This window comes from Apteryx rowi, unplaced genomic scaffold (assembly GCF_003343035.1).
Source record: "Apteryx rowi isolate R43461 unplaced genomic scaffold, aptRow1 scaffold_172, whole genome shotgun sequence".
Taxonomy (NCBI): Eukaryota; Metazoa; Chordata; class Aves; order Apterygiformes; family Apterygidae; genus Apteryx; species Apteryx rowi.
Genome location: NW_020447997.1, coordinates 139,874 through 163,979, shown reverse-complemented (window position 1 = coordinate 163,979; position 24,106 = coordinate 139,874). Strand labels below are relative to the sequence as shown.

The 24,106-nt window shown below is 36.2% G+C and overlaps 1 protein-coding gene across 2 annotated transcripts in view; it reads right to left on the bottom strand.

The window, feature by feature from the left end:
* UNC13C (unc-13 homolog C) overlaps positions 1-24,106 on the bottom strand; it is a 214,103-nt gene that overhangs the window by 149,489 nt on the left and 40,508 nt on the right. Inside the window, exons 4-7 of one of the 2 annotated variants that reach the window (XM_026060864.1) lie at positions 21,160-21,238; positions 19,342-19,347; positions 10,923-10,994; positions 5,229-5,448 (exon numbers count right to left, since the gene is read on the bottom strand). In XM_026060864.1, coding sequence (XP_025916649.1) covers positions 5,229-5,448; positions 10,923-10,994; positions 19,342-19,347; positions 21,160-21,238 — 377 coding nt within the window. The remainder of the gene's footprint in view (positions 1-5,228; positions 5,449-10,922; positions 10,995-19,341; positions 19,348-21,159; positions 21,239-24,106) is intronic. The other variant, XM_026060863.1, reaches the window with a different exon arrangement.

Below are 24,106 nucleotides of genomic sequence, written 5' to 3'. Positions count from 1 at the left end.
CGCATAATTGATCTTAAAACAACAGAATCCAGTATAGCACATAAATTAGTACAGAATAATGTAGAACAATGAGTTGGAGACTGTTGGCAACACTGAGCTATAATCACTTGAGGTTTTTACCAATAAGACTGGTTAAAACAAGAGATAACTTTTTTTTTTTTTTAAAGGGATGTCTAATTAATGAAGCAAATATCTTTTTGCAGCCAAAGACCACAAATTCTTCCACCATGGTCAGAGCTGGCTCTACACATTCTGAATTTAAATAGACTGGTTGGGAGAAGTTGCAGTCTACTTTGACAAAAGGAAAGCCTAATAAATAGAAGAAGCTCAAGTTATCACCAACACACAAATACTTGCAAAATGTAGCAAATCTACCTGCCAATCAATCCTGCATAAGTATTTTACCTCTAGCATGGCAACCTTTTCTAAAATATATATGCCTCAGTCTGCAGCTGCTTCTGAGCCCAGACAATATGCATCTCTTTGGAGGTGTAACTCAGCTTAACATTTTCTTCAGAACAGACTGCATGCTTCTCTAACATGGCTGGTAATGGCACAGGACACTGAACAGCATTAAGAACCATGTCTTCTTTTCAGTTCTCACTACTTATTTAGGCCAAAGCCAAGAGAGTAGTTTAAGAGCTGAGCAGTATTGGTTCTATCTAGGTGAGGAGATATGTTCATTTCCTACTCTGTACCACAGAAGGATTGAGTCCAAAATATTTCACCAAAACCACAACAGAGTAATGCATCATGCATTCTACTGTAAGGAATCTATATACAATTACTCATGGTAACTGTTTTGCTTCCTCAGCCAAGAGTCTGTAGAAATAGCGCTCTATGAGAATACCATTCCACAGAATAGTAAGACCAAGCTGATAAATCAGCTTCGTACAGCAGAACAAGGAAGACAATGCTTTGCAGGTGATCATTTATGATCAAGTATTCTAGTCTTTTAAACCAGTATTCTGCCATGATGAGCTTCTCCAGGGTTCATGGCAGCAGGCATAGTCATCACTATTACTGGCAGTAGTAAGTACTTTATTTTCCAAAAGGTTGTGAAAACATTACCTAATTAATCTTCTTCTCACAACTGCTGTGATGTACGAGATATCCCTTTGAATGGATAGCAAAATTAAGACAAAATGATCTTAAAATTGCTCTGCAACTAGAATACAAGTATTCCACAGCACTATGTTGACTCTAGAGGAACTCTGGTCCTTATCCGCAATACCATCAAAAACTATTATTTTCTTTTACGGCATTTTTTGGTAATGCTCTCTCAGCTGGTCATGACTAAAGAAGAGACTATTGACATCCATGGAGCTGGAAAGGGTAGTCTTTCAGCATTAAGATTTTCTGCTTTTAGTTTTCATTGTGTCTGAAGGGTTCTTAGCATATCAGAGGACAGAAAAGACAAGTATATGCATATGGTGAAATAGGAAGGCATAACTCTGTAAGGTTGGAAAAACCTGGGAGAAGGTGAAACTACATGGGTTTCACAAGGCATCTTCCATGGCTGCTAGATCTCAGGAAACCCTGGCAATCTCCTGGGCTGAGTAACAATTTTTTTTGAATGAGGAAGACTGAAGTTCTGGCAATTCAGGATTTTCCACACTAATAAAATCAGACATTCCTAGAGAAAACATTAAGTAGCAACAGGAAACCAAATGCTCAAATGCATTTGTATACCAATGAAAAGACCAGGATCAGAATCCCTTCGTGTGATCCCTCAAGATCAGGGGTGACTGGGTGTGAACTATCTCTGTAGAATGTACCCTTAATCTGTGTGCTGTATGCAGTGCAGTGCACTACAGGACAGGTAATCCATGACAGAAAAATTAATGCCTTTGCCATGTCAAACTTTCAATACAACTGCCCCTACCCTCCCCCTCTCATCCCCCCAAGTCCCTCCAACGTAATTCAAACAGGGATTGAATGGCTTGCAAGAACTAGGATGTGAAGCTTGGCAGACAAGATGAGGGTTTACACAGATGTTTGGTGAAGCAAGGAGAACCCAACGAACAACCACAGAAAGGTTTTTCCAGTCCAAAAGTCAAGGGTATGATGTGCACAGCCACTTGATCTCTGCAATACTTCATTATGCTACTGCTAAAATGTCTTGCATCTCTCTCACTCACAGACTGAATTAACCTTTTAATTCTGAGACTTATCTTCTTACTTATATTAAAAGTACTTCTGAAACAATGTCCTAGAACATGATATGCTATTCTATTAAATCTTCAGAAAGAAAATGTCCCCTTCTGATGGAGAAAGCTTCATCTATGCTCTACTCCTGAACCTCCTGATAAGCAGTTATGGGAGGGGAGTCCCCACAGCACTATGCAGTACACTTTATAGTTATCTCTGTGCTGCATAATATAATCAGCATTTTCACAAAGTAGCAGATGAGAGAAGCGCTAGCGAAGTAGCTCCAAATCAAGCAATAGCCCAATTCCTCAAGGAATGTACAGACGGCCGGCTCCCAGCAGATCCCACTGAGATCTACACAGATTTTTGGGCATCTAAAGCTTCAGTCTAAAGCCCTCCTGTGAGGAGATGAACTCCAAATTCCAGTTTGTGAATAATTCAGTGCCACTCTTCCATAATTTTCTTCCTCTGATATGTAAACAGTTCTAAACAAGACGTGAAAAAGGGGAGGGCTGTAGTTTAGGAAAGCTATTTCTATTTCTTTTCATGTTAAATTGATGAGCAGTTGTTGACTTGCACATATCCTGTTGCCAGCAGAATTGCAATTTCACCATTCTTTTTTCTCATTTTCATGCCTCTAAGTGCAGGTAGTGCAAGTGAAGTGATTCCCAGTAGAACTAGGGCGTCAAATGACTAAACAAAACTGAAAGAGACCAGTGGACTGATGTACAATTAATTACTTTTAGCTAGAGTCTTAAAATGTAGCTGGAATTAAATGTGACAATTGGTTGATAAGAGTCAACAGGAACTGACATTACAGAAGTATATCTTTCTTTGTTACTATCCAGGTAACAGTATGCACAATTATTGGAAACACTCTTCCTGACTATCTTTTTATACACTGTTGAAACCTCACAAACAATCTTGTTAATGCTGCACAATACAGTTTTATAATATTTGATTTTCAAAACAAATGTTCTTTCTTCACTTGGGAAACTAAGTCAAAAGCTTAGGTGTCAAACACAGCACGCTAAGACATCAGGTGGAATCACAATCAAGAACAGTTTGATTTAGAAATTTGTCACAATATACGCTCCATTGGGGTCTGTGGCTATGAGCAATCGTGACTGCTTCTTGCACAATATGAGTCCTGAGAATCCATCCCTCATGACAACTCCTCACATAGAGAACATGGTAGGAAGAAAGAAGATCTGACTGCAACATTTATATACTTCTGAGATACATAGAAGCTAGGTAAACCCTCAGAAACATATGAACAGTGAACAACATAGAACAATGCCAGAGTTGTTAAAGCCCCTTCCATTTCAAAATTAAGAGCATCAGAAAGTTTGCAGGTCTTGATCTTCTACTATTTATCACCTTGTTTAAAAATTGTATTGTAATTTAAGTATGGTTTAAATGCATCTCAGACATTTTTGAAGGAGAACATATAGTGGCTGGAATCAACTTGGTCAAAAAAGAAGCTGAAGAAAAAAGCTGGTTCATCTTAATCTCTATCCCAAATATGCAACCAGAAGTGAGCAAGCCTAGAATCTGCAAGAACCAAAAGAAAGGTCCTAAGGAACTGAAGAACTCAGTAGTGCTCTAATTCTCTTCTTGAAGATTAGATGAAAAGAAATCTCACAAGGGGACATATTTAGATGATGCTCTTGGGAAGAACTGTCTCAGTGGCAGCACTTCCACTGACAACAGATCTTGATCCTAAGTCGATAACCACTGCATGAAGCATGAGAACAAAAGTATTAGAGACATTAGCAGTTAAATGCTTTCAGTTACTGAGCTCATAATAGTGCACTTACCAATTGAGGCCTAACCAGCTCCATTGTGAATGTTTCTATATTTACTGTTTAGATAGATAATGAAATATCACTTTGTGTTATTAATAGGTTTCGTTTTTGCAAAAGGAAAAGATAAATTACTTGGAGATTGAGTGATTTGATGTGGAAAAAATATTTCTTGTTGTATGTCACCTTCATCATATCAAATTCTCCCAGCCATTTTCTTATTTGAGCCTTATTTTCTAACAAATTATAATGGGAGCAAAGAATCAAATTAGAGGGATCGGAAGTGGTTATTTTTAAAATGAACCATTAGAAATACATTTGTATAAAAAACAGAAAACCAAAGTATTTTGGAGAAGTATTTTAGAAGGAAGGTGTTAAAAGAATAGAAGTATTGATGCCACATAAGAGACAAATAGAATAAAAAGTCACATAAGCAATTTACTTTCTAATTTCATTTTTATCTGTTATGTATTATCTTTCTGACTGATATTTCTTCCCTCACGCATGCATGGTTTGGTATTTTGAAGAGATAAGATCCTGTTTACTGCTTTATATTTTTGCCTATTCCTTTTTTCCTCTGGATACTGCTCCAGTGATTTAACCACTTCTGAAAAGAGGATTAGATTTTTAACTGCACTCTAAAATCTTTAAGGTAAATTTGAAAGAAAATCCATCTAACTGGTGTGTAGTATTTATTTTATCTGGCCACTTAAATTCACTAAGATTCCTTTGTTACAATCACTTCAAATAGCAGATTTCTCAATTGGAAAATTTCATAATTTTTATTGCTAGTGCATTTATTTTATTACCGTTAGCATATGAACCATGTGGCTTTCCAGGGAGAATTTTAATGAGGTGTTATGACCGCTAAATGATTGCTGATGAATTGCTCATATTACTAAAACTACAATGCCTATCAGCAGTTTTTTATCTTTGCTCTGTTCTAAGTCAAACAAAACAAAGAGTGTTTACTTCACATAACATAAATTGGTCTGGACGCTGTCATATGCAAGGGAAAGCAGATAATATGCTGATGCTACGAAACCTTATTTTGTAACTGACCAGCGACACTCAGAAAATTCCAAGGACAAAAGCAAAATTAACAGTAGATCTTTCACAACATTTCTGGCTAAATTTTCAGCCCATTGAACAGCAACATGATTTCACTGTTTTCTAATGATTTGGCCCTTCACTTCAGGGAACTTCAGAGCATACACACAATTTTAAAAGGTGTGAAGTACTGCAAAGTGTTAGCTGTCAGGAAATACTCACTCTGCAAACAGTCAGCATTTAGGAGGTCTTGGCACTTTTCATGACATTTGACACCACATTCAGTGCATCTCATGCCTTGCCTGGCTATGCCCCAAAGTAGACCTTCACATTCATAACAGTATGTAGGAGTTGTAGCTGTCCAGACTTCAAAGTTATGAGGTGTAGTTGATGACATTGGATAGATCAAAGCCTGCAGTGTCTTCTTGAAGACATGTATTTTCTGTTGAGTAAGAAAAAAAAAATCAAGACTTTGGTTGAAATAGTTTCCTACAAGTAAACTGGAGTTAAAGCATATTTCATGACACTTATAATTTTACAAAATATTGAAATATACATTGAAGTATGAATTTATCTGCAAAATTAAGTTACTCATTTTGCCCTGTACTTTGGAAAAGAAGGTTGGATGACAGTTTTGATTGATTACAGAAATGGGAGATTTAAGATGTATTCAGTTCAGTTCATTACATTATCAGCACAGGGTCATGTGTGTGTATGTATTTTGATGCACGAATCTCAAAAATTCATTAGCATTACATTCACAGATGCCTTTTAAATAATTACCTAACACCTTACTTCTGAATATTTAAATGCTTCCTACAGGTACTTACGCACACTGCACAGAATGTACCCTGCCTATGTATAGTGCTTTCCTTTAATACTAGTATCTGTATAGTCTCCTCAAGAAACAAAAGCGGATGAATTTTATCCTTCCATTTTGTCTGTATTCCCATAGTAGCACACTCACTGCTTCCCTTTTAAGAGCCAAGATGTCTTTTTACTTATAAACAAGAATGGTCTGCACTCTCAAAAATAAATATCCATGTTTGGACCGGTTAAGCTTAGGGACGCGTGAATAACTCTAGCAGGAGAAAAATTACTGGTTATTCACTGATTAGTACTGCAAACAACCTGAATCTTCTCAGCTCCTTAGTGCTTAATGAAGTGAAGGCTGACAAATAGTCCCTGGAATTATGAATATAAAACACAGGTTTATCCATCCCTCACAATGGTCTGGTTTGCTTACTCAGCTTTTTTTTCAGGTACCCAATACGTCCTGTTGCTTTACTGGGAATAAAGAAAGCTCAGCAGCCTGTAGGCATCATTCAGCACCACACACAAATATGACCTCAGTTTCTTTTTCTCATCAAATGCACAGGTGACTGCCAAGAATTTATTAGAAGTTCTGGACCTGTTCACTTCTAAATGAATAAACTGATTCTTTCAGGAAGAAGAAACCAAATGAAAAGAGGTAGCATGGGGGAAACAGGATTTTTCTGAAAATCTGTCCTTCCTGTCATCATTTCAGCTTGTGCAGACATAAGGTAGCTATGAGCTGGCTGTGTAGCTGTAGCAAACTGGGGAACAACATTTTGGAAGTTGTGCAGTTTGTCCATATGAACTCTATCACAACAGCTACAGTGCTGATAAGTACAGGAGGCAAGGCGAAGCTAGAAGTTAGAAGACCAGCTAAGTGACTGAAGTATGAACATACCAAAAGGCTTGATTTTCTCTAAGGAACAGGAAAAGGTTAATGGTAGGGGCAAGAGAAAAGAATTTAAGTTGGAACCAAGGAACTACGACCATTTTCATTAGTCTCACGTATTTCTTCTAAGATGAGGGTTGCAGTTGTTTTCTGTTGATTATACTCAGCTAAGAACTTGTTAACACTACCACGATTTTAATACTTGTGAGCTACGGAAAGCACACAGTCAGAGGCAAGATATCTCAATATTCTTTTAGAAAGATTAATATTCTGAGGTTTATGTGGCTGCAACCGTAGCTCATTTCAGACATGCCAGATACTCTGATAATAATAAATTGTCCCATGATTTTTTCTGTGCATGCCTGCATAAGAGAGTTGCACATTCAGAAGTATTAAATAATCAACTCTTTATTTATTTTATTATTTATCTTACTGTCCAGAGGCTTTCATTCCTAATACTATGCTCTGTTTAAATGCATCCATTATATGCATTCACTGAACTCGGCACAGCAACACTTAGCTCTGTTAACGTATAGGATGATTCTTCAGTTATCTGCTTATATTCCCAAGTGAAGTTAATTTCTGTCACACATTACTTCAAATGCTCTTTCAATGTTATTGATGTATTATTTTCACAAACTTGCAGCCCCATTACAGCAAAGCAATTAAATGAATGCTTAACTTAAAGCGTATGCTTAAGCTTCAGTGAAGTTAATGCTGAGGCACTGCTTAAGGTATCTTTGGATCAGGGCCTCAGAATGCACAAATTCACTGTGTCATGTTTTACAAGAAGGATGGCTCCATTGGGTTGCAAAGCTCACAGAATTTATCCTCAGGTTTTAATTTGTGGAGTATGAGGCATTTACTTTTTAATAAAAAGTTACAGTTAAAAAAACACTGGCATTTTCACACTGAATCTGATCAGCCAAACAACCTGCTTCTGTCAGAGCTATTAATACTCCCTCCAGAAAAAAATGAGGACAAAAAACCCCCAGAAAAACCTTAATCAGAGGAATAATTTGTCCAAAAGGGATTTTCTTCCTTAATTTTCATCAGTGACTTCTTCATCTGGTTTTGTGAAGACTATCTGGAGAGTTCTTTCACCCCTGAAAATGCTTGTTCTTTTTGTTTTTAAATCTTGTTATACTCAGTTCTGATGATACCTTAGGACATTAAGTCTACTAGTTACTTACAGAGCAAGTAGAAACCTTTCACTTGTTTTAAATAATTTGGATATCAGTTTTATTGGCTGTAACATTCTCTCTAGCCTAGAAAGAGTATCCACTTTCCTTTAGTATATTTAGTGGGGGCTGTCATAAGGCAGACTTCTCATATTCACCTCTTTTCTGAGATAATTAGCTTTTTACATTTTCTCATCAAATGAACTGCTTTTACTCTTCTATATTATACTTGTTTGCCTTTGGGTTTATGTTTTTATTAAAGATTTCTGAACAGAGATGTTTCCAGTATGTATTTTTTTTCATATGGGCTCAGACTGAAAGAATTATTGAGACTGAAGAGTATAATGACATTAAAATACATTCAGCATTTGCCCTTTCCATTTCTTATGGATCCTAGCAGTTCATTAGTTTTTCTAGTTGATGAAATGCACTGGACAGATGTCTGCATTAAACTGCAGACTGGAATCTGCTGTCTTTTTTTTCCTGAACAGTACAACTTAACTCAGAATCTAGGAGTGCAGTCCAAATTATTCTTTCTTATTTTGCATTTCTTAGCACTTCATATTAGCTCTGTAACTTACTTGCATCTTCAGTCCTCCAAAGTCAGAGCCTGACTCTGGACAGCTTCTAAGTGCTGGAAATGAACCTGGATTTTTTTTGTGTGTGAGGGGCAGCATATAGCTGACTAATTGAACTGGTACTTATTGTCACTAAAGGCAGTAATGTTTATAAATGGTTTTGTCTGTTTGTTTAGTAGACATCTTTTAGTAGAGCATATTGAATACCTTAAGGTCTTTCACTGAACCCAGATATTTTTGTAGCAGCTATAATGAACACAGAAGAATGTCTTTATTTTGCACCAATTGCATTACCAATTGCATGTTTGCTCTCTATGAATAATTTTCCCTGAGCCTTTCACTACTTTTTAAGATTCCTTAGTTCTCTTTTGTTCTATCAACCTTTGTTGCTATTTTGAGATTGCAGACAAAATACTGCTTCTACCAAAAGATCATTTTAAACACTAGCTGTTTCCTACCCCATCAATCCATCTTTGAGCACTACCAGATTGTTCCTTTATGACTACTACATAGGCATAGAAAGTTCACAACAAATCAGAGAGGAGTGATGGATACGTGTGTATTTGCGCTGTGGGTTTCACTACCCAGGATATCTGTCAGCAGCCTTTTCATTCTTTTACTATGGAGCTTAACCAATGTAAGAAAAATACAATGCTTCATTTTTTCATAGGAGAATATACTCTAGAAGACTGTTTGCAGTAGCAAATCGAGGGATACAAAAGTAGCTTTTATTCCTTCAAATTACAACTTTTGTTTAATCACGCTGAGGTCAGCCATGTAAATCTGTTTGCATCACACTTTAAATCCTCCTAGAGCAGATGGCACCTGTTGTGTTTTGGATTAAAACAATTTTTTTTGCAAAATATGGGTAAAGACAACAGTGGAAAACCACACTAGCTATGAGAATATGATTTTTCAAAAGACTATCACTGTCAGTTCTTGTAGGAATTAATAATTTATTCATGTAAAATGGCATATCTTATTAGTCGATGTTGCTTTTAAAAAAGGAAAGAATGTCCCAGTTGTCTGTAAGGACCGAAAAATCACACTGATGCCTTTCACAAAGTCCTCTCATTCCAACTGTACTCATGGTATGATGAACAGAGACAGGAGCTGAAAGACGGCAGCTACAGCATGGTATGGCTGAGCACTTTAAAATCAAAGGTGTCCTCAAATAGCTATTTTGTGAAATAAAAGTTTCTTGCTTAGCCTCTTCTGACTGTCTGTGAAAGGATGCAAGTCAGCAAAAGTAAACTTTTGGAAAAATCAGCCTTAAGTTTCCACTGTGGGGTAGAATGCCCAGAGTAGGGTTTGTAATGACATTCAAAAACAAGTCCAGGGCAAACAATTGAAACTTAAGAAACACTAGAAAGTGATCATTTTCCCAGCCTTCTTAGCTGAAGGTTACAGAGAATCCTCCTGCTTAATACTCCTGGGTGGACTTTTTTAATCAGAATTTTGTCAAGTCTTTTTTTTTTTCTGCTTGTCTAAGCTTTTAACCTCCCCAATATCCTGTAGCAATGAAAATGCAACAGGTTGCGTAAAGAGTGTTTCCCTTTTCTTTGTTTTAAACCTGCTGCCTGATAATTTCATTGGGTTATTGCTAGTTCTTGTGCTAAGAGAAACAGTGAACATTTGTTCCATATTTATTTTATCCATACCATTCAGACTTTTACAGACCTTTTCTGAGTCATCTTTTTCCATGCTGAACATGCTTATTTGTTTAAGCTCGTCTTTAATGGAAGCCCTTTCATGCCTTTGATCAGCTTTTTTTTTGTGATGCTTGGTATTCTTCATGTTCTTAATTAATCTAATAGTCTGATCTGAGGGTGGGGATACTATGTGCTCATGCAGTGGTATAAAGAATGACAGTTTTTTTCCTGTATATTCCTATACATTATTAACATTCTGTTTGTCATTTTGACTGGCCCTGAGCACTGAGCTATCTTTTCAGAGAAGTATCTGTAATTAGTACATGATATATTTCTGGTGTGGTATTAATGACATTATAGCCAATCAGCATGGATGTATAGGTAGCAACAATTCTTCCCCATGTGCACTACTTTGTATCTACAGACGCAAAATTGAATTTGCCATTTTACACCCCAGCCATTCAATACTGTGAAATCTCCCTGCAATTCATTGCAGTCAGGTTGAGTTTTAAGGATCATAACTAATAATTAATAAGAAGGGTTCTGAACAACAGTATGGAATTCAAACAGCACACCAGGGTGCATTCATAGAAAGTAATGACAGACTGGTCTTGTCCCTGTGGATCAGGCAGGACATTGTGCTTAAGATCCCTGGAAGTTCCTACACCATAAATGAAATGCTTATGAACTCAGTTTTATTCAGTTTAGAGTGTTTAAGGATGAAATTATTTCTGAAGAGCTTTGTTCAAAAAAATCCTCAATTGTTTAAATGAATTCAATCTGCCACTGAAAACACTTACCATTTCTTCATTGTTTATGGAGGTCCGAATTAGCATCGTCATGGAAATACCAGATTTTCGAGCCGCAAGTGTCTGTTTAAAGCAAATGAAATATTATTAAAAATTATACCAGTAACTCTAGTTGTTGAATTTAATGGATCCCTAATGGAATTTAAGCAAAGCTGCGGGAGTTATGAAAAACTTTTAGTTTAGTTTAGTACAGCACACAACTTTTAAGGTTTCAGTACATAATGGAAACACACTTTCCATCATCATTACTCTCTCTCTCAGCTGAGCTGCCATTTCTAATACAGAACCTGTTATTCAGGGGTTTATGAATCAGTTTTTTAAACCACAGGCTGTCACTGTTTTTCTGCATTGCCAACCAAATTAATGTGGTACACAGATAGGCAACCTACCCTAATTTGAAAGCTGTCTGTGCCTGCAGAAACACGGGAGATCACTTTGCAACAGTCTTACAGTTCAAGTTGTCAGTCTGGATAATTTTTTGTAAGTCACTGAGCATTTTCAGAAGTGTGTGCTTGTATGTAAAATATTACTTGCCTTAAAAAAAAAAAGTCTTTAAGAAACCTTATTAGAGAAAAAAGGAATATTTTTTTTGTCAAAGACGCTCAGTATTCATCCAACATTCTTCAGTCACTATATGGGGAAATACTCTGGTTCTTAAGGGAAGAAAAAATTGTCGAATGATGTCTCCATCTCTCCTGTTTTGCCCACATGATCATGCTATGGGTATACGAACACCTGTCTGCTCCTGAAGACTCTGTCCCTGGTTCTGCAGTCAATCCCATTTGCTCTAGCGTAGTACATACAAAGGCAATCCAAACAAAGTATTTTTAATATACAAGAAACAAGGAAATTTTATCTTCCTTACTGCAATCTCCCTGTAATTTAAATGGATCCTTGAAAATTAATTAGAGGATATAATGATCAGAAGGAAAAAGCCCCTGGGGAAATTAGTTCTGTGCGTTTCCCAAATACTGTTCCAACACTGAACATCGCTTCTGCTATCAGTAGGCCTTTTGGCCTAACAGAAACAGGCAAGGTTTATTCCACTATACAAAATCTTAAAAATAACACTGCTGTATTTCTGCATTCTTACTTGCAAAACTGGGCTCATGCATCATCCCCTCACTCACTCTAAATCACTCCAAGTGTGTCTGTACACTTGTGCTTTCTCTCTCTTCTCCCTAATCCAGCATCTGCTTTGTCATGCATTGCTGCCCTCGCAGCCTCGCAGCGTAAGGATGATCAATTATACCACCCTCTAACCATCAAGTCTATTGGCTTTGTTGCGAGGATGCATTGTGAACTGGCTCTCTGCACATTACAGAGCTATCATAGCAAAATTTCAGTGATATTTTCCATATTACACTCTCAGTTTTAGGAAACGCATATTGGGTCAGAAGCTATTTAGGCTTACGTCAGCAGAGGAGCTGCACAATTAATCTTTGGATAGAGTCACAATTCTAATTTCTTCCCATTTTGTAATTTTAAACATTGACATAATTTAAATGGGTTTTTCTATTTAGAGATATTAAGACTGTTCATTTTCCTTTTGAATATTTACTTTCTCCTGAGAGCATAACCATTCAATTTTCAATAAGTTTCCCTTGATAATAATTAATCTTGCAGACAGACATAAAATTATTAATCTTGCAAAACTAATTATAGGGTAAGAAGTCGTCCTTGGCACAGAAATATTTGATTTGATTCATCACTGTCCTATTACAGTTAATATATGATGCAAAAACCTTTTCTTTTAAATTCTCAGCAATTTACCATGCTATTATGATATTAATTTGCTATCAGTTTTCTGAGGCTGTTATTAATAACAAAATATTTCTGTTTGTCTGTCTGTGGCCATCTCTTGCTTTTATTCTAAAAATATGGCAAATCCCATTAGTGTGTGCCAGTGAGATTGAAAAAGTGACAGGAACAATTAAACAGAATCCAGGTTTTACTTTTAAAACTTCTTGTGACAGAACCAAATGCTACAGGACTCACAAATAAAAGTGCCAAATGGCAGTCAAAATGCATTGGAAATTCTAAAGTGGAAAAGAAACAATCAGTCATACTCAGTGGAGTTCTAGGTTAAAAAGGATTAATATTAAAGACACCTATCTTGCTGATCTGTCTTGAAGTGTAGGTTTCTTCTTGAAATCCTGGAAAGTCACCAGTCACATTTACTTGCCTACAGTATATTACTTTTATAGCTTTGACCTTTAATCTTCACATCCCTTATGCTTAGAAAATGATTTCATGCTTTTAGGTTTACAATATACAATCCTAGCGATTCCACGCTAGAGTACAATGTGGACTATTTGTCAGGGCACGAACACCAGGGGCATAAGAACATTAGCCTTGAATATGGAGGTAGTGGATGATACCTTGTTCTGTCCTCCAACAACATATCACTCAATGAATGCCCATGAGCCAGCAGGAGAGCTGCAGTTACTTGCTATTAGTGTAAGTCAATAGACAGATACTATTTCCTGTGAGAAAAAGGGAAGTAGGGAAGTAATTTTTAACCTTTCATGTGTCCTTGAGGCCCAAGTCTCCCAAGGTCTACTTCTGGAATCATGTAACTTACTGAAGGCTCCTTAATCAGAAATATGTCTAAAATCACAGTACAGTTTCCTACATAAAATAACAAAGCCAAATAGGAAACAGATAATTAGGCTGTTGTCAATAAATTTTTTGTCATGTTGGAAGACTAACACAAGCAAGTGATGTAGCATCCTCTACAAGAAGGATCTGTGAGAAACTAGTGAAGTTAACAGTAATTATGGATCAAACTTAGGAGGAGTTCAGTGACAAAACTCATAAGGATTATCCATTTATATGTCACTGTAAGAATATGCTGCATCTCCAAGAGAAGGCCCACAAATAAAAAGTTTGTGTTCTGAAACACTGTAGCTGGTAACAATTAAATAACCTGAAGCACTGAACAAACACAGAGCAGTATCTGTCCTTAAAGATGGAAGGAGTCAAGGAGCATGTACTTTGAAAACAGGGAGGGAAAGTAGCTCCCAGACTCATTTATGGGAAACAAGGTCACAGACTGTGAAAGCAACAACAAAACTCCCGCCCGTCTCTTTTTAATAGTAGCAAAGAGGAAGGGTAATTGCAGCTAACCATCTGGAGCCTCTAGGGAGGAGGTTCAAATGGTCAGAGCAGCAAAAGAACCAAGTGAGCAACAGGAAGCCAGAGGATGATGGGTGCCTGAAGCCTTTCACTGCTCTCCTATAACATTTCTTTTTCAGAATTATTACTATCTACCTTAGATTTTTACACTCTCAAGCTGACCTTCACATGCTAGCTCATGTCTATTGCTATATGAGAATTTGACCTGCTGAGTGTAAGGACCTCTATGCATCATTGCATCATGAATATATGGACAGAAGGTCCAAAAAAAAAAAAAAAAAAAGAGATGTTAAAGCAGAACACTGCCTATTTAAACCTTCTCCCAAATCACTGATAGAGGATTTAAAACAGTTTAGTCTCCTACATGCTCAAGGCCTCTTATACTCTATAATAACTTGTTTCTTACACTATCTTATGCACTACCTCCAAATTTGTCTTAGCAACTTAAATAACAAATAAATTAATATAATTAGAAGTCATTCTAGCAAAAACACTGAAAAGTAGTAATCATAAGCACAAGAGCATTGGACTCAAGCTACAATTAAATGTTAAATTAAAAATTGTGTGGGTGAAAAAAGAGCTGCCTGCTATGATGAAATAAAAGGAAGCTCTGTTTTGAGCAGCTAAGGTAGCAAGGAGGAAGAAGCAGCCGAGCTAACTTATTGCACTGCTCATGAATGCTGGCAGTGCCACACCATACTCATTCCTCTGTTTTTTACAGACAAAATTTCAGTTTTGCTTCTTGCTTTCAGTCACTGCCTTCTTGAACTCTGCATTCCTCCCTTCCTTCTCTCTCTTCACTTCCTACAGTCTTAATATTTATTATAGGTCTTCAGTCTCCCTCCCATACCTCCCTTCAAGTAGTAAGTTAAATAAATAAATGCAAATAAGATTAAAATGAAATTCCGCTCCAAAAATGTCAAAAATACTCTAAAACTTATATGATATTTGTAGAACATCAATCAGCTTGTGTAAATCATCTCTTTCTGTTCATCCATTGGTTCTCTAGGTCACATTTCTGAATCACAAGAACCACACTGCAGAAATCTGAAATTAATAGCAAGAGTAAAAGGAAGGCACTTGGCAAAGAGTCAAAGGGCTCACCTACAGATAGGATTAACTACCAGAGGAATGAAGGCTAATAGCTAAGGCTTGCCATAATTGAGAAAGCAACTACACAGAATTTGCAACACTGCATGTGACATATATGTTCACACACACTGGATAGCAAAAGAGCTCTTCCCTCAGCGGTCCAGAATCTTCTTTCAATTCTCCAAGTGAAAGGAGTCTCATATCCTTCATACTTTTCTCCCACCTGTCAGGCCAAACAGTTCCCTGCTTTTGCCAGATGCCCTACCCTGTCTTGTCATGGATGGTCTTGAGTCCTTGCTAGTAAGAAATCCACTGGCTTGGAGATATGCAAAGATAGTTTGCTTCACCGTTCTGCTCAATGAAATTCAACCTAGGAATAACACATGATGACGAAAGTTGATGGGAACTGAGTTCTCCTGTGCCAGGGCTGGTACAGAAAAGTGTTGAAGGTGGTTTGAGTCTGCAAAGTCAAAATTAACATCTACTTACTAATTACCTTTCTTAATATGCTGTCCCTCACAATCCAGATATAAAAGAAATATTTGCTTTATATTGCTTGTCAGGACTTAGTTCCATCCTCTTATAATTTCTGATTATATATAATATATATTGTTGAAACTGATAAGTTACCAAGATGGAGAAGTTGAAGAGGAACAAAATTCTCTTTTGCTTTGTGGAAGATGAGGTACTGTACATATAGCGGCTAGTGTAATTCTTGTTAACGGTGACTTCTGCAGTATTATTGGAAAGAAAAAGTAGACATTATAGTTGGATATAGTGGGATATTTATGGGTTGAATCTGAGCTTTCTCCAGTGGGCAGAAAAATTTTAAATGGCTATGCTGGTAATGGAAATGAACAGTAGCAATGATGGGAACTTTAGGGCAGGCTGCCAGGTGTTACTACAGGTGTTTTGCCACATCTTAAAGTGTGGTGCAAAAGATGGTGTCTTGACACTACAGCTCTCCACTGTTGGGCAGGGAGATACCAGAGCAAGCCCCAGCAATCAATCCCATAGCTTCACAGTGAAAATGGACTCTAGCTCTGTTTTCTGTATCCTGTTCACCCTGCATTAATCTCATGCTTCAGGACTTTTGTTGTTAGCCATAGAGACCAAGAGGAAAAGCCTTCTCCTCTTGATGCCTACCTTGACTTCTGGTTTCCCTTCTTTTTGACCAGAAATCATGTTTACAAAACTGTATACAAACTGATACATATCCCCTCAAATACTACTTGCAATGAAAAATCTGTTCTCTTGAAAACAATCTATAGACTACTACTATTGGGAAAAAAAAATGTTGAAGCCAGAAAAATGTTTGTTATTGCCTGACAAATACTGTTACATTTTTAATGTAACGTAAAAGTTTCCCACTGGACACATGAGGAGAAACTGACAAAAATTTCCATTTTCAGCATTTAACAGCTTTGTTACTTCAGAACTGCTTCTCTTTGAGCAATTATAGGTAATTTATTTACTTTATGGATCTAGACTTTATTATTTGGAAAGACAGATTTGTACCCTATTGCTCAGGGAAAAATCACTTGAAAGAAAACAAGTTGTTGTCCAAAATTACTTACCCCCTTCCCATAATTTTTCTATTAAAAAAGCTGACGTCTGATCTTGAAACGTTCAACAGGGCTGCAGTATTAAGCCCAGAAAATATATTCAGCAAGGAAATGGCAACTCAGCTTAACTACACAGTCATTACTGGTCTTACTTTTTATTTGTTCTCATAGCACAGACACAAGAGCATGTCCCCTCCATCCTCTAAGATCATTCTGAATATTAAGGTTAGTCAGGAATGGTAAAGACAAAGAACTTCAGGAGTACCTTCCTAACATCCTCACAACTAATTAATTCCTGGAACACACAGGTATAAAAGAAAGGAATGTAATCACATTGTTAGGTTTTCCATTGAGTAGAATTTAAAAAAATTAAAAAACAGATATAAAATACTGTTTTATTGTTATTATAGTTTATATATTTAATATATGATTATTAAAAATACAGTATTTAATTTGTCTATTAATAACTAAGAATTAAGAAAATGAACTGCGAATACCAGATTTAATGGAAAACAATCTAGATATTTAGCTTTTATGTAATGATCACTCTGGCAACGTACGAAAACTGAGAACTTGGCACTTGAAGTTTTTATGAATGTCTTCAATCTTAAAACAGTTTAACTGTATACTGTAATTGCGTTCTAGCCTCTATAAATGCTGTTGTTGCAGAGACAGCATAAAAGAAAGCATCAGTAGATCATTGTTTTATCTGAAACAAGCAATTGTTTCCTCTGGCGTCTTCATTTGAGCAATATGAACAAATTGGTTGGTTTTACAACAGCAAAGGTTCACCATTTTTTCTTCTATCAAGTTAGGTTCCAATGCTAAAGCCAAGGAAAAATTCATTCTTGAATGATCAAAAGAAGAAATTTGCCTGATTACACTCATTACATAGTATAAAATCACCTTTAAATCAAAGGTAACCCAGAATTTTCTAGAGTTTTCAAAACATCTGAACTGATTATGTGCATTAACAGAAGTGAAAACTAAAGTGTGGCTGGACAGAAAAACAAAACTATCTAGTTTTGTCTACGACTGCATAGAAGATCACACCACATGGCTTTGGTGAGTTATGCACTTATAACCTCCACTGAATTATCACTACTGCTCTCCCTGTTTGTAGTTCCACCTCAAAAATAGCTCTAACTACTAAAGAGAGAACATGTTTGTTTAAAAGCAGAAGGTAGTGATTACATCAGCAAGTGCACTCTGCTCTTTGCTCTAGCTCTACGTTAAACGGAGGTCAGCTCAAGGTCTCCTTATTGCCGTTCAAATCCACTTCAATAATCACCTCTCCTTTCATTGTCTTTCCCTCCTGTAATAGATGCCTCTTACCAGAACTCTAATAATGCTGACCCATATTGGAAACTCACACCTGCAACAGAGAGAACTGTTCCTGTAGTTGGATTTCAACCGCCTTATCCTCTCTTGCAAAAGATATGAGATGCCGTAGGATTAACCACTGTTAGAACTGAATGCAAGATTAAGGACTAGCTTTCTCAGAATTTCTCATAAACTTGCGTTGTATATAATGACTCAATCAAAAAACAAGCAAGGAAGCCAGAGAGTCCCAATACATAAGCGAACAGATTTATTTTGGAGATTTAGGACATGGAGAGAGAGCTAGTAAGGCTACTACAGTAATAACTATTTTTAAACACTTTCACAGCGCTCCAAGATACATGGCTACATACAAGAATATGTACCATGATACTATTAGGGAAATGACACAAAATTACTTTATTAATAATTAAGGAATATAGAAAATTCTACATAAACAGTTACAACTTGGTAAAATATAAGCCAATGAAAGGAGGATGCTGGGCAGTCTTAAGACTAAGCAGAAGTTAATTGCCCAGTCAACAATAACTCATTTGAAATACTTTGGTAAAATGCTAGTTCTTAATGTTTCTAAGCTGGTGTTCAGGCTAAATGAATATTGAATTTTTCAGAATGTGAGGTTATGGAAACAAACGGGAGTCAAAGACATCTTCTTAAGAAAATGCACCTCATTTTGATAAACATTGTATTCAGATACCATTCTGAAGGCATGAAAACTAACATAGAGAAACTGAAAGTGTAGAGGGACGGAAGAAATAAGGAGGGAGCTTTACGTGCACCAAACTCCAGTAGGGAAAGAAAATATTTCTATGAGGCATTAATTTAGCTATGAGAAAAAAATCATGCCAGGGTATATAAGAATCTTTATCTGTTTTGGGAAATTCAAAGAATTCAGTTGATTGAAATAAGAACATTTCAAAGTTAGGAACACTTCCAACCTCTCTTCATCTACATAGGTGCTAAGGATGTTCAGTTCCAGAGAGGAAGTATCATTATCAGGTCCTAAGCAACCTGCTTGTATCATTAGAAAGCAGGATATTTGGAATATAGAAATAACTTTTTTACATAAACTTTTTCATTTATAATAATTTACAGATATATGGTGTGGCGGACAGACACTCTCATAAACCATAACTTCACTTGGGGTAAAATTCCTTCTCATAAAATAGTTTTTTCTAATTTGCAATAAAAGGTCAGCATAAAATATGGCATTTGTGGAATCCCTAAGATTTATTATGAAGTTTTGTAACATTTATCAGTATGAAAGCACTTACCATAGCCTGAAAAATCCAGCCAAGATAGGAAAGAAATTATAAAGAATATTAATAATCCAGTAGATTTACTATTAAAAGATGTTAAATGATACTTATTTCAGTGTCAAAAGAGAATAGCACTCATTCTAACAACATGTCTACATTTCTGAAACAGTCATATAAACAAACATAAAAGGGTAATTTACAATATACCACACCTTACAAGGACTTGAGAATTAAATTACTCATTTAAATGGAATTTTTAAAATCACTCTATTACAAGTTCAGAGTTCATAGGCAGTTGTTTAGAATGCCCATACCTTCAAAAACAAATAATCTTTCAAAGACAAAGACAACCTACACCCCAAGTCTGAAATAAGTTCCCCTGAATTTGGGAAAATTGTTTTAGATTTACAGCTACAAAATGGACATGTGATTTCAGTTATTGATTTAAAGAACTATATATTTTTCTGGATGAATATAAATGCATAATGATTAAATTTCAATTTTAAAACTCTATAAATTCCAATTCTTAAGGGTTGAATTCCTTCAAGGGGAGTTATGACTCAATGACTGATTAGCAAAGTGGTAACTATTACTTTTGATGTATTATAATAATAAAATGCAAGTTTTATTCTATCACTGCAAACTGTGAATATTCTTGTTTCATTTTAATAACATATGATGTTTTTCAAAGAAGGGAAATAGATAATACTAAGATCCTAATTCATACAGAGCAGCATCTGACCATAAACAGTTCCAACAATTAAGAATAAAGCAAAGTGCTATTTAATATGTGTATACAATGTGGCTGTAAAGTATATCCATTTGTATTATAACTTACAAAGGAGTGGCTACTGATAATAAAGACAGCTTTCAACCACTGCACGTTCTACTGCATCATAAGTTGCAGAGAATTTTTAATTGATTTTGGAAGGAATTCTGCTTTAAAACTGCTGCAGTACAGTCTCTTTGTGGCATTTAAGATAATATACTATATCACAGTTTAGAAAAAAAAGCAGAGCTGTTGAGAAAACACTGAACAATAATTTGACAAAGGTTGATCTTTTAAAGACAACTGCAATAACCATTTACTTTGGCTGACTCCTCTCCGTTTCTTTAAAAATGAGAAACTGGTTTTGGAGCTCACCACCACCAGAGACTAAATATGTATTCCATTGAATTATGAATTCTGTACTTCAGAAAAAGAAAAGTGAGAAATGTGAATGGCACTTCAAATTCCCCAGAGCAGACAGATTCTACTTAATCTTGTCTAAACTGAAATTCAGAATAAACCTCAAAGGAACTTAAATTCTTTTCACTTTGCTGAAATGTATTTGCCTAGACTATTATTGCCTATAAGTACGGTTAAAATAACAGTTCCCATCATGTAATGGAAGTATGGGTAAATCTTATAATCATTCATATCGAAAACAGTATTGCTCTGAACCCCTCCCCCCAAAAAACAACGACAAAAAACCTCACTTTCATCCTCTTTCAATTTCATAATAAAACAAATCAATATCCCAGCACTAAAGCACAGCTGTTTTCATAAGCTAATTCAATATTAGAATGAATAGTTTATTATTTCACACAGCATGCACATTAGCTGATTCTACAAAAAAAATCTAAATATTCAATGAGATATTTAGTCATATCTAGTATATTGTAATAGCTGTACCATTTACTTTTACTGGCCTCAATCCATTCTCTCAAGTTACTTTTTTCCTTATAAGAAGTGTAGACAAACTATCATTCATACATACAATAGTAATTAAAATAAAGATCTAGAGAACTGGCAAATGAATCAATGGTTTCATGGCATCAGAGGTTACTTACCACATCTCGAACAATGGGAAAAGATTTCTTTCTGCGCAGGTCTGGCATGCTATCAATTCCATACAGCCCACGGCCAGCTCTGAAGACAGAAAAGACAAAGATGAAAATGAAAATCTGGAGTTTGTATCCTTGAGAAGGATTAGTTATAATACCTATGTGTACAGTTAAAATAAAAGTTGGCAGTTGTCAGCTAAAGAAGGTGATCTTTTCTCATTCTTATGAAAAATAAAGAGAGTGTTCTACTGGTATGGCTGACTCTTTTCTCCTGGCATTCCCCCAAAATAGAGAAGAGTAGCTGAAATGTCACTTAATACTTCCTAAAACATTTTACCATCTACTTAAAAGGCTTAGCAGTGGTTTTCTATCAAAAGGACTTGTAAATTTGATGCATATAAAGTAAAAATTCTAACTAAACACACAGTCAGATCTTACCATATGATTCCATGTGAATGAGGAAAACAGAATTCATTACATAGTAAAATAAATCCAGCTAGAACTTTTTACTTGGGGTGTGCTGGCCATTATTATTTTCTCTTGCCTAATTTAAGTTTTTTCATTAAGCACACATTTAATTCCCATATTAGATTTCACATGTAACTTTGAAACAACAGGAAAGAACAACTTGGAGGCACTTCAAAGAATAAAAGGCTGACGCAACAATAGGATTTTAAAGAATACAAACCGATCCTGTAACGGTATGCTTTATTCTCCCTGACTCTTCAGAAGAATTGTAACTAGCATACATGTATTATCTTCCTCAAATAGTTCCACTGTGGATTTTGAAAGATTGCTATATACCCCATCAGGTCTAATTCAGATATACTTTGAGATTTTCAGGGAAGCTGGGATAGAATTTTTTTAAAATGCAGCATTTTCCCTTTGTCTCCAAGTTTCTTCTGTTTGCCACTGTCTCAAATACCTTCTCAGTTGTTCTTATATTTTTGTACGTGTATATATATATATACATAAAAAAATAAATCAGTATTCATAGTAGAGTTTCACATCTGAAATTTGAAAGCTCTCATTTTATTTATATACATCAAAATTACTGGGTGAAAGGAAATTTCACTGAAATTACTGACAAAAATTTCACTTGCTTCAGAAAAGTTAATACTTCATCCTAAATAGTCTTCCCACCATATTCCTCTGATCAGAGGACTACAAGCCCCCACAGCGGAGTTGACAAATTCTGTTCTTATTTGAGCCAAAACTCTAGTTGATGATTCCTGTTGGATATAGATGTTACAGTCCCACAACTGCAGCTAAATTCATCAGAAATTATGAATCAGAGACCTCAGCAGTCAAAATTTACAGTCTGGCATATTGATATAAACTGAAATCGGTGTTGGGCTAAGCTAATATGCCAGAAGGCAAGCAATGGCTGTTGAGGGACAGACATATTCCTTGCTAAGCCACCTCCACTGCTAATGTCTCCAGCTGCACCAACACAGCCAACAGAACTCAAAAAATCAGAACTCCAAGAGATTTAAAAAGGAGAGGATAGAACTACATTAACAGCTGTTAAAAGAATGACACCACCGCTGGCTTAAGTAGTCTCTGAATTACAAACTGTTAGAAGAATAGGAGAGTACCATGAGGAAGTGTCAGCATATGCTGTGCTTACCCATTTCTTATCATCTCCTCCGCATCCAGCTTTTGGCCAGTGTCAGGAGCAGGCTACTGGGTTAGATGGACCTTTGGTCAGACCCTATATTGCTGGGTCCTATCTTTTTTAAAAGCCAAAGCATACAATAATCATTTTTATCTGTCACTTGAAATAAAATGGTGTTCTATCCTTACTATTCCCACAGGTTTGTGAAAGAAATGGACACAGCAATACACTGACAATATTTATTTCTCTGCTTAATTTTCAACAGAGACAGAGCAGCAACTTTGCTTTGTTGGAGTGTGCTTGACAAGGGGACTTTGAAAAGTTCAGCTTGGATGAAGCTTAGCACAGGGGAGAGAAACTGAGAAGGAAAATAAGATGAGATGGTTTTATCTGTGTTGTTGGGGGTATTTGTTCACCTTCTGTTCAATAATTAAAAAATTTTGAAGTACTAGTCTGTCTCAAACTTTCTTATGCATGGCAGTATCAGTAATACAGTACAGTATGCTACTTTGCACTTGTACACCTCAAGCATCCTAACCTAATCAAGCATTTGTGTTTACTCTGGATTTTCTCTGCACCACTCATCCCAATCACTCAGGCATTTTTACAATACAGTCTTAAACCAGAACAACTGAGAAAGGGAAAGCAGACACAGTTGAGTGCGTCTAAAATCTAATGTACCAGGGAACTGGGACTACAGAGCCCAGAATGACTCCACCCGGTCCACTTGCTGGTATTTTTGGCAGCTGTCACAATGTTATTAATCCTTCCCTGTTTGGAGAACACTAGAACGTAGACAGAAGTACTGTGGACAGGTCCGACTTCTGATCTGTAGCGAAATGTGGGTGCCTTCTTGCCCAAAGTCCTGGCTTTAAGATTTGCTGGACACAAATGTAACACCTTACACCTTAAAAGAGTGATGAAATAAAGAAAGCAAATCTGGTCTAACAAACTAGTGGACAGCTTTCCAAGTAGAATAAACTGCAAAAGGAATCGAGAAGCTATCCTTAAGGTCAAAGAATACTTTCATTTAATAGTTGTAGATAACAGGGAACAAATCCCAAAATAGAAATTAAAAATAAACTTATAAAACCACAAAGTATGAATATTTGGGGCAAAACCAGTAGGTACTGTGGCAGGGATAACACTGAAATTTGTGCTTTGGATCTGAGAGACCAATTGTTGTCAAGGGAACTGTTAACCATTAAAGCTAATACCAGAAAGTAAAGAATCAGAAAATACTGATGCACATTCAAATCCTGTAGATCATGTTACTCTGATGAAGCACTCATCACAGCTGCCAAATATTAAGGCTCAAAAGTAAGTCAGATGTTA